This window comes from Enhydra lutris, unplaced genomic scaffold (genome assembly GCF_002288905.1).
Source record: "Enhydra lutris kenyoni isolate GAN:26980312 unplaced genomic scaffold, ASM228890v2 scaffoldscaffold47, whole genome shotgun sequence".
Lineage (NCBI taxonomy): Eukaryota > Metazoa > Chordata > Mammalia > Carnivora > Mustelidae > Enhydra > Enhydra lutris.
In genome coordinates, this window is record NW_019154131.1 from 15,742,626 (window position 1) to 15,760,848 (window position 18,223).

At 42.8% G+C, this 18,223-nt stretch overlaps 1 protein-coding gene across 1 annotated transcript in view; it reads left to right on the top strand.

The window, feature by feature from the left end:
- Positions 1-12,040, top strand: part of LOC111156619 (focadhesin) — a 320,134-nt gene extending 308,094 nt beyond the window's left edge. The window contains exons 42-44 of the mRNA XM_022517613.1: positions 7,170-7,421; positions 9,595-9,670; positions 11,650-12,040. Coding sequence (XP_022373321.1) covers positions 7,170-7,421; positions 9,595-9,670; positions 11,650-11,723 — 402 coding nt within the window. The 3' untranslated portion in view covers positions 11,724-12,040. The remainder of the gene's footprint in view (positions 1-7,169; positions 7,422-9,594; positions 9,671-11,649) is intronic.
- The last annotated feature ends 6,183 nt before the right edge of the window (positions 12,041-18,223 follow it).

Consider the following 18,223-nt stretch of genomic DNA (forward strand, 5'->3'; position numbering starts at 1 on the left):
AAAGGCAAAACTACATTTATCTGATGTGAATAGTGTCAGAGAACTCCTACAAAATCCCAAGTCTCAGGTATGGCAAAAGGATTTGCGACTGTTTCATGGAATCCTCAGCTGTTCTGCTTTCATCATGGTGGCTAGTACTGACCTATTAGACATTTCATAGGAAAACTGTGGTCTGGTAAGAAAATATCTCTTTTTGTTTCAGGTGTGTTGAAGAGAATGGAATGGCTCTTGGAGCTGATGGGTTATATCAGAAATGTTGCGTACCAGTCAACATCTGTTCAGAACGTGGCTCTTGATGAGGTACAGTCTAGAGGAGTCATTTGTGGCTCCCTTAAAATGTGGAACTTACGTTTGCTCTCCCAAAAGACAAAGAAGTTGCTGCTTGCCTTTGTTTTTCCCCCTCCTTCCTTTTACTTTGGGTAAATCTGGTGATAATTCTCTGACGTCATAAGGAAATGGATGTGCTTGCCTGTCTCTTGGAGACACCCAGGGCTGCCCTTGGAAAAATATTTTCAACAGAATAAGTTTCTTGATAGGCAGCACACAAGGACACTAGCTGATGAGGGAACCCAGCATTCTGTGTACTTGTGCTTGACCCCACAGAGAGGAGGTACAGGGCTCTGGCCTTCGCACTGGCCCAGAGAATGTCTTCAAACGTCTGGTTTGAAGAGGTACCTGAAGTATGCAAGTGATCTGTGTTTGCACAGCATGAGAGGGGTAAAATGATCTATGACCCCCAGAAGGTTAGCTACTGATAAGGAGTAAATTAAAATAGGAAAAGGTTAATAAATGAAGATAGCATGTTCCCATCTTCTTATTTTCTTGACTTTGCTAACCACTGTGCATTTTTTAGTAGAATTTTTTCCGTAGGCATGTTTCACAGGTGTCCTGTTTACTGTGTGGGTGGAATTTGTATAACCTGGGATGTCATTTGAAGTTCTGACCAGCTTTTCTGAAGAGTTGTGTATATTTTTGAAATTTTAATTAATGAAATTATGACTTTTAAGAAATTAAGGAGTACTTTTAAACTTTTTTTTAACTAGTAGAATCTGTCATCTTTTTTTTCTGATCTCCTAAGTTTTTGTTAATTTTCTGTTTTCTTACAAAAAATCTTTTGAAACTTAGAAAATACAGATAAGCAGAAAGAAGTATAATTTGAATCACAGTAATCCAACAACTCAGAGGGGCCTCTTGTTACCACCATTTTATAAGTGTGTAGATTAGTCTAAACTCTGAATGGATGGATCCTAGACAGCGTATTAAAAATACATGTGGAGGGCGCCTGGATGGCTCATTTGGTTGGGCGACTACCTTCAGTTCAGGTCATGATCCTGGAGTCCCAGGATCGAGTCCCGCATTGGGTTCCCTCCTCAGCGGGGAGTCTGCTTCTCCCCCTGGCCCTACCCCCCTCTTGCTCTCTCTCTTTCCCTCTCTCTCCCCCTCTCATTCTCTCCTTCAGATAAGTAAAATCTTTAAAAAAAAATGCATGTGGAAATATACAGACTGAGAAGATGGCAGCATAGGAAGACCCTAAGCTCACCTCATCCCACAGGTACAACTAGATGTCAGTGTGAATAACCCAGGAAATGACCCGAAGGCTGGCAGAACAAACTCCTCAACTAAATGTAGAGAAGATGCCACATTGAAGAGGGTAGGAAGGGCGGAGACATGCTGGGGAGCTAAATGGACCATGGGTGTGGAAAAGGGGAAGAAGAAGGCTATCGCACTGGGGAGCCCACATGGGGAAGATGAATCCCCATAATATTGGGCTTTGAAAACTAGAGGGGGTAAAGTTTAGTGACTTACTACAATCAGCAGGACTTAAAGCCTGCAACTTTAAAAATCAGCAAGTTGGGTTCTGGGAGAACCTGGCCACTGAGAAGAAACTGAGTCCCTGCCCTTAAAGAGACAGCATAAGAAACAGCCTGTGGAGATACAACATAGGAGCAGTGAATTTTGGAACACTGAAAAAAATTTAAAAAAAAGGGGGGGGGGAATGTCTAGGGCACAGGGAGGAAGAGTTATTTACTCATCTCAGAGCCTGTCCCAGAGCGGTAATGTTCACAGGGAGTATCCTCCAAGAACAGAGGAACTACTAGGTGTCATTTCCCTCCCCTGCCTCCCAGCATAAACACGTGGCCACCTGCAGCCACCTGCAGGAACCAGTTTAGCGCCCACATTTGCTACCTAGCTTGCTTACACTACTCCCTGCCTCCCCACTCCTCCCCAGCTCTGGGGATTTGCCCACTCCAGCTGGGCTTGCCTCAGTCCCAGCGCTGTGGATCCCCTCCCTGAGAAGACCTGCTCACATTTTGCAAACCACGCACTATGTGGGGGCCTCGGCAGTGGTGGTGGCAGCCAGTACCCTCTCATGGAAGATGGGCGAATGCCTTGTTAAGCTGTGTGCCCACCTGCTCACTCTTTGTGGATCCACACGGGCTGGCCCTGTGGTGGTGGTAGGTCTCCTTTCACAGCAAACCCGAGTGCACCTTGGTAAAAATCCATGCCCTACCCCTGTATGCTTTATGGATTGGCCCAGCCACTGTGGTCTCAGAGGTAGCGTCATGTCCCCTCTCCCTGGTGCACAAACCTGTGGGCTCTGCAAACCTCCCTCCTGAGCACATGGCAGATCCTCCTCCTCCAATATGCTGTTGGCCAAAGCCCATTCAAACCGAAGCACAAGCCACAAGAAAAGTGTGCTAGCAGCCTGGACAGGGACCAGCACCACGCCAAAGTGATTCCTGTCCTGGGGAGAGAGAAAGATAAGCACCACATTGGTCAGGCTTTGGCCTCCACCATGGGTTGGGGACAGACAATTCGTCTGATCGTGGGCCCTGCCCACCAATGAAGGCTTCTCAGGGGACAACACAGGGAAGGTGCTCTGTGGTTCGGTGCTATTGCATCTCTGCCAAACACTTGGTCTGGCTCAACTCAAGCACAAGGCAGCACCAGCCTGGCCCACTAACAACATAGGAGACCCCCCTGAAGCGCCAGGTTCTGGTAAACAGGGGAAAGTGCCCTGAAGAGCACCACAGGTCTTCTTCATAAAGCCACTACTTTCAAGAGCAGGAGACATAGCTGACTTTCCTAACACACAGAAACAGATGCAGAGAGTTAGACAAAATGAGGAGATAGGGGAATATATCTCAGATGAAAGAACATGACAAAACCACAGTAAGGGTCCTAAACACAATGGAGATAAATAATATGCCTGATAGAGAATTTAAAGTAATGATTATAAACTTTTTTAAAGATTTTATTTATTTGACAGAGAAATCACAAGTAGGCAGAGAGGCAGGCGGGGGGCCGGGGCAGCAGCCTCCCTGCTGAGCAGAGAGCCCGATGCGGAGCTCAATTCCAGGACCCTGAGATTGTGACCTGAGCCAAAGGTAGAGACTTAACCCACTGAGCCACCCAGGTGTCCTTAAAGTAATGATTATAAAGATGCTCACTGGACTTGAGAAAAGAGGGGAGGACATTGGTGATACCCTTAACAAAGAGATAAGAATCAAAGCAATGAAATACAAATGAAAAACAAATGAAATAAAAAATACACTATATGAAATAAATAGCAGAGTACAGGAAGCAGAAGAATGAATCAGCAACCCGGGAGGAGGATAGAGTAATGGAAAGTAATCAAGCTGAGCAGGAAAGAGAAAAGTGACAAAGAATGACACTATATAATCATAAAGCATACAATCCAACAAGAAGATATAACAATTGTAACTATACACCGAACATGGGAGCACTCAGATACATAAAACAGTTAATAATAAACTAAAGGAAGTAATGGATACCAATACAATAATATTAAGGGACTTTAAGGTCACCCCACTTAACATCGATGGGCAGATCATCCAAATAGAAAATCAACAAGGAAACCAAGGCTTTGAATGACACACTGGGCCAGATGGATTCAACAGACATATTCAGAACATTCTACCCTAAAATAGCAGAATACACATTCTTTTCAAGTGCACATGGAGCATTCTCCAGGACAGATTTCAAAAGAAGGCCACAAAACGACTCTCAATAAATGCAAAAAAATTGAAGACCTACCAGACTGATTACCAGCAATGAAATTGATATGTAAAAAACCCACAGCTAACATCATACTCAGTGGGGGGTAAAAGAACTTTTCTGCTAAGATCAGAAACAAGACAAGGATGTCCACTCTTACCACTTTTATTCAACACAGTACTGGAAGTCCTAGCCACAGCAGTCAGACAATAAAAAGAAATAAAAGGCATCCAAATTGGTAAGGAAGAAGTAAAACTTACCCTCTTTGCAGATGACATAATACTGTGTATAGAAAAGACTCTGCCAGAAAACTGCTGGAACTGATACGTGAATTCAGTAAGGTTGCAGGATACAAAATCAGTGTATAGAAATCTGTTGCATTTCTATACACCAATAATGAAGCAACAGAAAGCTAAATTAAGAAACAATCTTATTTGGGCGCCTGGGTGGCTCAGTGGGTTAAAGCCTCTGCCTTCAGCTCAGGTCATGATCCCAGGGTTCTGGGATCGAGTCCCACATCGGGCTCTCTGCTCAGCGGGGAGCCTGCTTCCTCCTCTCTCTCTCTGCCTGCCTCTCTGCCTACTTGTGATCTCTGTCTGTCAAATAAATAAATAAAATCTAAAAAAAAAAAAAAGAAAGAAACAATCCTATTTGCAGTTGCACCAAAGATAACAAAATACCTAGAAATAAACTTAATCAAGGAAGTGAGAGACTTGTACGCAAAAAACTATAAAGCATTGATGAAAGACAATGAAGATGACACAGAGAAATGGAAAGACAGACCCTGCTCACGGACTTTAACAAATATTGTTAAAAGGTCCATACTATCCAAAGTAATCTACAGATTTAATGCAATCCCTATCATAATACCAACAGCAGTTTCTACAGAACTAGAACAAACAATCCTAAAATTTGTACGGAACCACAAAAGACCCTGCATAGCCAAAGCAGTCTTGAAAAGAAAAACAAAACTGGAGGCATCACAATTTCAGACTTCAAGTTATATTACAAAGCTGTAATTACAAAACAGTATGGTACTAGCATGAAAATAGACACATGGATCAATGGAACAGAATAGAAAGCCCAGAAATAAACTCACAACCATATGGTCAATTAATCTGCAACAAAGGGAGCAAGAATGTGCAATGGGAAAAAGACAGTCTCTTCAACAAATGATGTTGGGAAAACTGGACAGCCACATGCAAAAGAATGAAAATGGTCTACTTTCTTACACCAAACACAAAAATAAACTAAAAAAAACGGATTAAAGACCTAAATGTAAGACCGGAAACCATTAAAATCCTGGAAGAGAGCACCAGCAGTAATTTCTCTGATATCAGCCACAGCATCATCTTTCTAGATACGTCTCCTGAGCCAAGGGAAACAAAAGCGAAAATAAACTATTGGGACTGTATCAAAATAAGAAGCGTCTGAACAGCAAAGGAAACAATCAACAAAACTAATGGACAACCTACTGAAGGGGAAAACGTATTTGCAAATGACATACCTGATAAAAGGTTGGTGTCCAAAATATATAAAGAACTTCTACAACTCAACACCAGAAAAACCCCAAACAATCCAACTAAAAAACGGGCAGAAAACATGAACCAGCATTTCTCCAAAGAAGACATATGGATGGCCAACAGACATATGAAAAGATTGTCAACATCCCTCTGCATCAGGGAAATGCAGACCAAACCCACAACGGGATATCACCTCACACCTGTGAGAATGACTAAAATCAAAAACTCAAGAAAACAACAAACGGTGAGGATGTGAAGAAAAAGGAACCCTTGCACTCTGTTGGTGGGAATGCAAACTAATGTAGTTACTGTAAGGATGGTATGGAATATCCTCAAAAAATTAAGAATAGAAGTACTCTGTGATTCAATAATCGCATCACTGGGTATTTACCCAAAGATTTACAAAACCACTAATTCAGAGGGGGTATATGCACTTCTGGGTTTATAGTAGCATTATCAACAATAGCCAAAGTATGGAAGCAACACAGGTGTCCAGTGATAGGTGAATGAAAAAGAAGATATATATATATATATGCACACACACACACACACACACACACACACACACACACTATCCAGCCATAAAAAAGAATGAAATCTTGCTGTTTGCAGCAACATGGATGGAGCTAGAGAAGAAGTGCTAAGCAAAATAAGCCTGTCAGAAAAAGACAAATACCATATGATTTCACTCATTTGTGGAATTTAAGAAGCAAAACAAAGTGGGGAGAAGGAGACAAACCAAACCAAAACAAAAAGCACTCTTGACTGTAGACAACAAACAGATGGTTACCAGAGTAGGGGTGGGGGATGAGTGAAATAGGTGAAGGGAATTAAGACGACACTTGAAGAGCAGCTGAGTAAGACATGGAGTTGTTGAATCATTGTGTCCTACACCTGAACTAATGTCACACTGGAATTAAAACTTAAACAAATTCTTGGAATTATAGCTATAGGTCAGGAGCCAGACCCTGGTGAGTCTCTTTCAATTCATGGTAGAACATACTGAAAAAATTGTTTTAAAAAAATGCCTAATGATTTGTTGTGACTGACTCCCTTATTCCAAGAATGCTTGTTGGTAGTTTGTCTTCATGCTTACGTTTCAGCATTAAGGGAACAAAAATCAAGTGTTCGCCTCCCAAATGTTTTGATTAGATAATGAGAACAGAAAAAGAAAATGCCTGGGGAGAGTCATTTGTTACTGTTCAAAAGTAGAATCAGACTGTACCTCTTTTTAAAAATCCATTTTGGCCACATAACAATAACTGTAAGTATCCTTCTCCCTACACTCCTAACGAATTCTTTAATCTCACTGGAAACACCAGAACAGGGGAGGATCTGGATCTCAGTATGCTTAGGAATGAAATAAGGTTTCTCCTGCATTATTGGAGTAATAATAATGAAACTGTTGTGGCTTCTGTCTTACCAAAGAGGATTCCTAAAACCTTCTGGAGCCCTGAAATGTCTCTTCATTAGGCATGGAAATGGAGTTTCTGTTCAGTCCGGTTCCTTTCTGGGGCGAAGGGGAAGATAACGTTGCATCATCCTGAGAGGGGCTGTGTGTGTGAACATGTGTTACTCTGAATTGTTAAAACCTGTGACCTAACTTTGTTTCCATTTCCTTTGTAGGCTGTGGACTTCTTGTTGCTGCTCTTTGCCGCCGCAGTGGTGACATGGGCAGACCATGCGGCCCCGCTCCTCCTCGGCCTCAGTGCCAGCTGGTTGCCATGGCATCGGGAAAATGGCCCAGCTGGGTCAACCTCGAGCTTCCTTGGCCGGAGTCCACTGCATAGGGTCGCTCTGCAGGAGGCCCTCACTCTCCTTCCCAGTAGCATGCCTCTCCTGCTGCAGAAAGAACCATGGAAGGAACAGACCCAGAAGGTGAGGTTGGCAGCCTCTTGCACGTCAGGGCAGGCCGCCATCTTCTCTTGCGTGATTTCTGTGGTAGAATTGAGGTTGGAAGTTAAGTAAAACTGGAATCACCCCATGGGCTCTCATCCTCAGCCCTGAATCGCAGCCAGATGCAGAGCCTCAGAGAATGAGGCTGACTGTGGCCAAAAACAAGCAATGACAACAGCAACAACTTGCTTACAGCTGGAGGTGAGGCGGAAAGAAGAGCTTATACTTGCCCTGGGATCCGGAAGGCACATGTGTTCTTGATCCTGGGGTTGAAGGGATGAGTGAGGCTCCAAGTGCTCAGAATGTCAGAGTGAGGACAGATAGGAAGGCAAGTTCAAAGCTGGAAGGTTGGGAACGATCCGTCTTGCCCGGGGGTAGGTCAGGGACACGGGCATCTGGAGCAGCCACATTCCCGTAGCCCAATTAGGGTTCCTCATAGCAAACTTGGTCCTATAGCCACATTCCAGGGGCCCACCCTGCTCCCAGCCTGTGCTCGACGACATGGGGAAAGTTGTCGAGGTCATCACCCTAGCCCTCCGGAAAATCCAGACTATAGGAAGCACCTTTTGATTTTTAATGTTGAGTTTCCCCAGACAGCTAGCTGTTGTGCAGAGCATATGGAAATAGCTTCCTCTGCTTCTCATTCCATGGCTCTGAATAGCCTTTAAGACAGTTGATTGAAAGATTCTTTTTTGAATCCCGTTTAATGACAACTGGATTTTTATGAGGTTGAAAGCTTAACGCCAGCTTTTTATAGCTTATTGTTAAAATCCGAACATTAGTCTTTAAAATATTTCCGAACTATGGACCCACAGGTTAGCCCTGCACAACTCCACTAAGCAACTCAATTAATAGGCCTTTGCTTTCTTAAGCATTCATATTGTCCCAGGTTTTGTTTTTTCCATCTCATTTTAAATACAAATCGATTCAAATGCATTATCCCCTTGTGTTTTTTCCTGGCCTGGGATACCATGATCACCATGGATGACAGTGCAGACGTCTGTGTCTGTTAGGTATTTGTAGTGCTTGATTCATTTACTTACCAGTCAGATATTATAAAACAAAATGGAGAAAAAAATGTTTTAATTTAATCAAAGCAGAGAATTAGGAATATTTTCTGACTCTTTCTCGCAAGCCAGTCTCTACATCCCAAGTTAAAATACCTAGCACCTATGACTAATGTATGTGTTTTTTAGTGAGTCGAGAGTGGACCATTCAGTCATTAATGAAATTACCCTCCATCTAATTCAAAGCCAATTTCGGTTGTACTCTGGGAGATCAGTCAAAATCCTGAGTAGTCTGAGTTTCTACCTCATTTGTAGGATTTATTTGCAGTTAACACACTCGGCTCTACCTAGTAAATTACTTTATGCCTTTCTCTTGCATTTTAACTTCCTGTTTCAATTCCACTTGAGCACAAATTGTTCTCAGCTACAGAATATCTGATTTTAGAAATGGGGGCTTATGTCTGATGCGTTTCCTTCTTTACCTCCCACCCCGTGAGCCTGGGCCTCGGCGCCTGCAGTGTCGGGCAGCAGGAGACAAGGAAGAGCTCGCGGGGCTCTGACGTCAGGTGTACCCGGGCTGAAATGGAGATTCTGCCATTCACTGGGAGTGGACTTGGGCAAGGTTCTTAACCTCTCTGTGCTCTAGGAGTGATGAGACAGGAAGTTCATGGCACACCAGAAGCCCACTGGGCCCATGTCTGCCTCACTGTTAAAATCCACAGCAGGGGGGGCGCCTGGGTGGCTCAGTGGGTTAAAGCCTCTGCCTTCGGCTCAGGTCATGATCCCAGGGTCCTGGGATCGAGCCCCATATCGGGCTCTCTGCTCGGCAGGGAGCCTGCATCCCTTCCTCTCTCTCTGCCTGCCTCTCTGCCTGCTTGTGATCTCTGTCAAATAAATAAATAAAAATCTTAAAGAAAAAAAATCCACAGCAGCCTCGGGGTATGTAGCTGAGAAAGGGGTTTTGACTTGGCTGGGTCGTTGGCTGAATGGGAGCTGTGTCCAGCTTCCCCGTCTCTTAGGCATGGTCTTCCCATCGCCAGTCTGCCAGCTCTGCATGGAGCTGCATGTATACAGACCCAAGGGACCGATCGCGCTTGTACTGATAGTGCGACTGTCTTCACTGACACTGCTCTTCTTTTTCACCCTAGTTCATTGACTGGCTCTTCGGCATCATGGAAAGCCCTAAAGAAGGCCTCTCAGCAAAATCCAGGGATCTTTTAAAAGGTATGACTTCCATGCTGCGCGCCCAACAGAGGCGAAGGCCCCCTGTGCTTGCCTTTGCTGCGGAAATAGCAATCTCTTGTATATTGGCTCCTGAAAGGGTTCGTCTGAATTCAGGGTAGAGAAGTAATCTGGAGCTGCCATTATGTGGCATTTTCAAGCAGAAAGTGGGTTTAAAAAGAGTTCCATGCCTTTAAATTTAACTTTTATTTAAATAGTTTTTAAATGTTTTATTATGATGGCAAACTATCACTTTAATTTAAATTTAGAAAATTCAGGAAAGAGCAGAGAGGAATCCAGAGTCCCATTGCCCAGTGGCAATTTTGATAATTTTTTCCTAAGAAGTTTTTGCCCCTCCGCGTGTGAGTGTTGTTCTAACATATTTATAAATCATTAAGCACCTGAAAAAATAGACATAGATACTTTAAGCACTGCCTTTTTAATTTAAAAGTTATTTTTAAAGCCTTTTAACTATTCCTGTATTGGCTTCTTTAATAGTATTTGTAACAGCTGCATGGTATTTTGCCAAGGGAATTGGACATTTCTCATGCTTTCAGGCATTTGAATAGTCTTTGTGCTTTTTATACTTCTCTATTGATTTGTTGAACTATGACTATAGGAACCACAAACATAGAATACCTTCCTCTGAAAATTACGTACATTATTTTCCTCAAATCTGAGAAGTCTGTTGGGCGTTGGTTCTGTGGCCTGAGACAGCATGTACTGTCGTCTGTGTCTTAGGGCTCAGAAGTCTGGTCCAACCAGTGGCTGTTGGTGAGATGACCCCCGGTATACTATAAGATAGTGCACTGGAAAGTCTTAGCTCGGGAGAATCACCTCCTGGCCTACACGTGTGGTAATTTATCTGGCCAACCTGGAGTCTTAGGATGACCATATTTTACTCTAAGTATGGTATGGTATTTTGGTTGCAAACAAGTAAGAATTCCCTAACCAGTTGGTTGTGATCCTTCTCCCTACCCCCAACATATTGAAGGGCATATGTAAGAAGTGGATTGTGATCAAGTACAGAACTTCACGGGGCAAAAGGGCAGTGGTCTGACTTACCTTTACTTGATCTGTCCCTAGAGACTTGCTAGGATTTTCTTTTTTTCTTTGCCTCAGGAAGATTGAACTCATTCTTAATGGCCATACATCTATAATACCATCGGTTGCTCCAAACATACAGTGTTTTAGGTCACGAAGATAGCAAACAACTTGATTCTGATTTGGAGAATAGTTATTTGGGTCAAGGAAGTAGACGTTCACTTGATTAGATAGTCAAAGGCTTATTAGAGTCACACACAAGAATTGTGTTACTGGCTTCTCTACATTTCCTCCCTATTTTAAATGACATCTCAATATATTTATATTAATATCCTAAAATAAGATCTATAATGAGTGACCTTGTGGAATTACACGGAGCTGGCCTACCTTAAATTGATCCCTGAGGGACCCGTGATGAATAAGAAAAGGTGTGGACTTGAAAGCTCGTAGTTGAATACAGATTAGCACGGTCATGCCCGCTCCGCTGAGCCGCAAGGACCTAACTTCATTGCAGGATCAGTTTTTTATTTTTGTTTTTTACCTCTTAACCAACTCCTAATGGAAAAATCACATTCATGTAGAAAAAATACACAGATTAAGTAGCTTTTTTTACAAAGGGAACACACCTATGTAATCATCACCCAGATAAAGAAAAGAACCAGCATCCCAGAAGTCAGTTTTTGTTAAACTCTGCAGAATTTCCTGTTAACTGGTTGCAGAATAATTTAACAACAAAGAAACCCTTTCCCCCAGATTTTATTAATCGTGTTCTACTATTCAAATTCTCCCTAAGGCTTGATGGGAGTTCTCAGTCTTGAAGATGAGCCAAGTAAGAAAAAGCCAAGTTCTGTTCTGACACATTTTCCATCTAAATGACCTTTTCAAGTGCAGTTTCACCAAATGCAACAGTTCATTTTACTTTTTTTTTGTCCCCTTAGCCACCCTGCTGTCCTTGAGAGTTCTCCCAGAGTTTAAGAAGAAAGCTGTGTGGACCAGAGCCTATGGTTGGTGAAGTTTCATGGGTAGCCAGCAGCCTCCTCAGCTGGGTGAGGAAAACCATAGAAATGGAAGAAGGTTTTCAGAATTCATGCCTGGGATCGCCGAGTCATGATGCAGAGGGTCAAGTGGCATGAAAAGGTGGACAAAAAACTGACCCTTTGACAGGTACATGCCAAGAGAAGGGGGCATTGCTTCAATGTCCAGGCCCGTTGGGAATAAAACCAGAACTTGAATTTTCTTTTATTTGGCTGGAGTTCAACCTGAAGATTTTCTTTGTGAAAACTTGACTACATTATCTACTCCCCCTAAATTCTAGTAAAATAATCTTGTGAATGTCGTGCATGTTTCTTCTTTGTCTTAAGACATGGGGAAGGTTTTGCTGGCAAAGCGAAACTATAGTGGTGACAGTGGCATCATGATTGATTTCCCGTGAAGTTTCTAGAGGACATTCTCTGACTCAGTATTTTCTTATGTTTATAGATAAAGCACTGTCTTGGAACTGCTGTCCACATTTAAACAATAAGTATGCTGTGTGTTGAACATTAGCCAAATCCGATTCATTAGTGGTGGCTGTAATTTGCTTATGCTTGGGCCTCTTGAACGCAATTGAAAGTTCCCCAATTCAAAATAGCTCCAACCAAGGAAGAGAATATTGGGTCATAAGCCAAAAAGTTCAAGAGTAGTTCTGAACAGGTCAGTCAGCTGCATCCAGTGAGTGGTGCCATTAGGGGCATAGACAGGATCACTCCTCGTAGTTGGTAGGATGGCGACCAGCCACCTCAAAGGGAAGGAACGGCATCATTGCTTGTGGGTGTGGCAGAAGCAACCTGGAGAGGACTCTGGTTCTGCGTGGGTCATGTGAGTCCCTGCACAACTATGTGGGCCTTGGGAGTTGGGGTAATCTAATTGACCGGTCCTCGGTCCTACCTGAACTGGCTTTCCTCCAGGAGGAAGATGGTGGAAAGCTGGGCGGATACCTCCTTAAAAGAACAATGTGTTTTATTGTAAGCACACATCTCTGTCTCAAGCAGGGTGACTGCTGGCCTAATGACAAGTAAATGAAGTCTGTGACAGTGTCCCCTGGGATAGCAGCTTACCCAAAGGGGTGAGCATCAGCCAGCGTTCGACCTGTTTGCTGCTCGTTTTTCCTTCGTGCAGGCATTCATCAGGGCGGGCTTTAAAAACCGGGCACAGGAGCGTACTGCCAGGGCTCTGTGTATATACAGGGTCTCTGGGAAGAAAGGTTGTGCCATTGGAATAATATTCCTTTGTGTCTTCCAGGCCATAGTGGTACCTGGTCCTTAAAAGCCCCGTAGAACCTTCAGTATTATTCCCGTGTGACATATACATCCATGTTGTCACTAAGTGAACCCGCCGATGACTTAGGTTAAAAATAGCTCTCCTCGATTTATTTTCCAAATATATGGATTTATGATTCCAGGTTTCAGATATTTGTGGTTCACTGTGTAATCCACACTCCGTTTTTTTCTTTTGCTGAACTTCAATACGACGCCGAGATGCTCACGGAAAAGGGAAGGGAGGGTGAGCTCTCAGGGAGTCACCTGCAGGGCCAACATTTCATTTTTATTACCTCCTCAGAGGCCGGGCTAGAGGGAAATGAATTTGAGGGAAGCAGCCGAACATGTTCTGGGAGCAGCCAGCTTCTCTTTCCTTCCCACTGCATGCGCTTTGTTTTACTTCCCACCAAACAGTGATTGAAAGTCATCTCACATTTATCGTTAGGTGCCAGACGGTAAGTTCACCAGAACTTTCACTTGTATTATCTTATTTCACTCCTACAACAAGACTGCGAAGAAGCATTTCTATTTTAAAGTGGAGAAAATACATCTAATAAGAGGCAGAGCTACACAGAATGCCAAAGCCTTAAAGCCCCAGGTCCAGTGCCCTTTCTGCTGTATCCGGGCATTTAGTGCCCATTTTCAGATGAAAACTCCTATTAAGGAGGAAGCCTCACGCATGCGTCACATAGATTGCTATCATCAGACAAAAGAGAGAACCCTGAAGCACAGGGAATAGAGTCAATAATATCGAAATAATGGTGGTGACAGATGGTGACTACACTTAGCCGTGGTGCCCGTTGCGTAACGTATAGGATTGTCAAACGCCTGATTGACCCCTGAAAGTAATAGAATGTTGTATGTCAACTACAAAACCCCAAATCAGAAAAAGACACTGCCTCATGTTAATAAGCTGCTGGAACTGGGAAGTTGAGGAGTTGTAGTGTTAAGGAACAGGTCTTTGCCAGTTGAAGGACTTAAATCCCTGGGCCGGCTTGCAGACATGTGTGGCAGAGAAGAGCAGCGAAGGGGAAGTGGGCACTGAGGAGCTTGTCTGCGCTTCCGCCCTGGGTCGGCAGGCAGAGCTTGCCAGTGCTGGAGGAAGGGATGAAGGATCAGGCCCAGCTTCTAAACCCAGGCTGCCCTTTTCTCCTCAGCCTGGTTTCTTCTCATTCAAACTTCATCCCTGCTCCTGCCCTTGACAAGAAAACAGAAGAGTACAAAATGGAGGAAATAAAATCTATCTGTATCCCTTCTTCCCTAGCTACACAACCCCCCCCCCCCCGTTTTTGTTCTCGGGGGTCTTGAGCTTAAGATTTGTAGGATTTTCCTCTTCATGGTCATCTCTGAAGAGTCAAAAATATAAGGTGCTAAGGGTGCCTGGTGGCTCAGTTGGTTAAGTGACTGACTCTGGATTTTGACTCAGGTCATGATCTCGGGGTTGTGAGATCAAGCCCCAAGCAGGGCTCCACGCAGGGCTTTCAGCTACTTGAGATTTTTTTTTTCCCTCTCCCTCTGTCCCTCTCCTGATCGCTCGAACTCTCTCTCTTAAAAAATAAATAAATAATGTAAATTTCAAAACCTAAAGGTTCTAAAATCTAAACACACTAATATATTAGGTCACTGGAATAATAACACTCTTTCTCTTGGTTCCCTGTGTGACTTCAGGTCAGAATTAAGTTATTTTCTCAGAAGTCTCTGCCTTTTTAGACCAGATGTTCCAAACTATGTATGGAAACACTTCCTTTTCACAAGTCATCTTCTGTTGGATTTTGAAATCACAAGTTGCCAAGACAAAGAGCATGCTGGGATATACTAACAAATGAACATGTGGGGTTAAAGCCTTATTATGTGTCTCAGAACACTCTGACTCTTGATTTGCAAGGTGTGCATTTGGAGCAGATGTTGGGATGGGATCCGTGCAAGGGCCTAAAATTATGTTTTGTCATGTAATGACTCCATGGTAAGTAACTACAAGGCTGCTAATGACCTTTTTTGAAGGTAACGGTCAGAAGTTCACTTGAAATGATTTTAACCAAAGATAGCGATATTGTAATTATAAAAGGAATAAGACTTTGTTAGGGACGCAACTACTATCTCAAAATAACTTAGTCACTTTGAAAATAAGCAGTTTTAAACTTCTGGTAAACATTTTCATAAATTGCTGTTTTCGAAGGGAGATCAGATCTTGGGCTTAGGAGGATGGGGCCTTCACTAAAGCCAGAGCTGTAGGCGAGGCCTCTGGGTGAGTCTGAGTGAGATGCCCCAACACGCCTATTCCCAGCTATAGGCATTTCGGATGAAACCAGGGGACCGGATGTGGCCAGAACAATTCCCATCCTCCATCCTACCATCGCAAAAAAACGCCTCATGCTGTCATCTTTATGTATAAATGTGTATCATCGTCACTCCGGTCCTAGATGATGTAATATGCTTTTATATTTCCTGGAAGGAAATGCTTTATACTGATGATAAACTCTCGAGCCTCATTTTTTAAAAAATGTATGCTATATACAGTAATTATGAAGTTGTGAGTGTGCGTGGAATGTGTTAATCTTCATAAACAGTATGGAATTCTTTAAAATTGCCACTTAGATTGTCTGGTTCTTGTCAAACATAAGGAACTTGTGAAATAATTTCTAGCTAAATTATTGGACGTGAAACCAAGTAAAAATGACAGGGATGACTCCCTGATTTTGGTTTTGTTTCTTGGATACAAGGAATAACTTAACTCACAAGGATAAAAGAGAAAGGATACAGGATACAGAAGGTATACAGGATACAGAAGGTATCCTGTATCTCACAATGATACAGAAATATGGTTTATAAATTCTAAAACGTAATAGAAATGTTATCACCTTCGTATGTTTCGCTGAAAGTAGTTCTAACGCTTGGCGATCTGTATGTTAGGACTTGGGAAGATAATGGAAATTTAACCAGTTCTTAAAACATTCTAAAAGCAAGTAGCACATTAGGAAAGGATACTTAGAGAAGCTAAAAAAACAAAACAAAAAAGTCCTTTTGTGTCTTGTAAATATGAACTGCCCTTTGAGAGTTATCAAATACAATGGAGATATCACCTAGTCAATCTGATATTTTTAAAAAATGTTTTATTTATTTGACAGAGATCGCAAGTAGGCAGAGAGGCAGGCAGAGAGAGGGGAGGGAAAGCGGGCTCCCTGCTGAGCAGAGAGCCCCACATGGGGCTCAATGCCAGGACCCTGGGATCATGACCTGAGCCGAAGGCAGAGGCCCAACCAACTGAGCCACCCAGGCACCCCTATCTGATAGATTTCTTAAAACAGGACTTTTTCTGGAGGTACTGGTAGTAATCTCTAAAGTCAGAGCTGCACAATTATGAGTGTGTACCATGTGCCCGGAGTAAACAAGGCATGATATTCCTGCCCTCACAGAATTTATATTCAGAAAATATAAATTAGTAAACCATCAGATAATTTTAATGCATCCAGGAAACATGTTACAAATTTCCTGCTTCTGTGTAGCTCTTTATCATTTAGAGAGGTTTAGTTTACCGCACTGCATTTATTCTTTACAACAGCGTGGGGGCAGTGAAGGAAAGGAACCCTGGGCTCATTCACTTAGTAAACATTGGAGCTGGATTTCCTATCAAACCCACTGCTCTTACTTCCATCCAGGCCACGTTCTCGCTCACAGGACCCTGTGGCTCAGCAGAGTACCACAAAGTAAGTACGCAGCGGACGCCTACGTTTATTTGGTGAATTAAGGCATGTTCTCACTAGTTGATTTGCAATATGGAATTGACGGTTACCTTTACTTGAGGTTTTAAACTCTAGCTACCCTTAGCAAAGATAAATCCCTCTTTAACATCTTTAAAAACCAAACATAAATGCCGTCATCTCCATTCTGAAAACAGAGAAAGCTACGTTGTATGGGGGCTTTTATATAAATTAGCAGATTTCTAGATTTCTGTCCAAAGCTGAGATACTTAAACTGTAGTGTGTAGGAGGGGCATTTAAGGAGCCTAACAACATGTAGGTTCCTGGGTCCCAGTGGAGCCCAAGAGTCTGGGTCCTAGGTGGCATCCTGTCCTAGGACTGTTGCTCTCTGGAATATACTTGGCAAGAGCGCCATATCGAAAGGTAACATAGCAATTAGACCTGGAAGTAGAAAGTAAAAATTAACAAGGAGGCAAAAATGTTTACAAAGGAAAAATAAGCCAATGAGAGGAAGATGTGGGGGAAAGGGGAAATCATTTGTAGCATATTTTCATTTTAAATCATTGATACTTTAGCACAATAAAATGTAACTGTTTTCTTTGTACATCAATAAATGTAAGATTCTCTGTGGAAATATTTCGGATACTGATGTTACAGCTACATTATCTCTTGAAAGAAACACAAAGTCTTATAGGTGACAACTTGCTCAAGGTAAGCAGAATAAGATATCCTAAAACAAAATGGTTTTTCTTGGGGGCGGGGCGGGGGGCTTCAGTGCGATGTGGTACATTCTTTGGTAACAAGTATGTTTGCAGGAAGCCGAGTTAAGTTTTGTAATTTTGTGCCTTCAGTGCGTCAGGCGTCCCACAAGGTGTTTCTTGAACAAAGGTAGACACTTATGCAGCAACTAAGAATCAACTCATTCTAACGTTAACCTGTTTATTGAACAAAAACATAAGACCAGGATAACTTTGTGATTCTTGAAGAGCATACTGGAGGGAAAGAAAACACATTAATATTGAATGGATACTTTTGGCAGAAGTGTTACTGCTTTTCATTCAACTATTTTGGTAACATAAAAGCCCAGGGACTTTGATGATATTACAGTGTCTGTGTGTTGTATTTTTTAGGCAGGCTTTTGCTGAGTAAGGAAATTCTTCGAAGTAGTTCTCATTCAGAGCAGTTTTACCCCGCCCCCGCTACCCTACCCTTTTAAGTCCCAGAGGCACTGCTGATGTTGATTACTACACCTTAGCTTGGGTTACTAGGAACTTGAGGCAATGGAACTTGGCATTGAAAGGTCCCAAGAAAGTTGGGGGGGAGGTTTGTTTTACAGAGAGGGAGAGAGAAAAGGGCTTGGGGAAGGAGAAAGTATCTTAAGTAGCTCCACACCCAGCACAGGACCCAATCTCACGACCCTGAGCTGAAATCAAGTCAGACGCTTAACTGACCAAGCCATCGAGGAGCCCTAAGAAAGATCTTTTTAAAAGTTACGTGTTATGCTTCTAAAATATCTA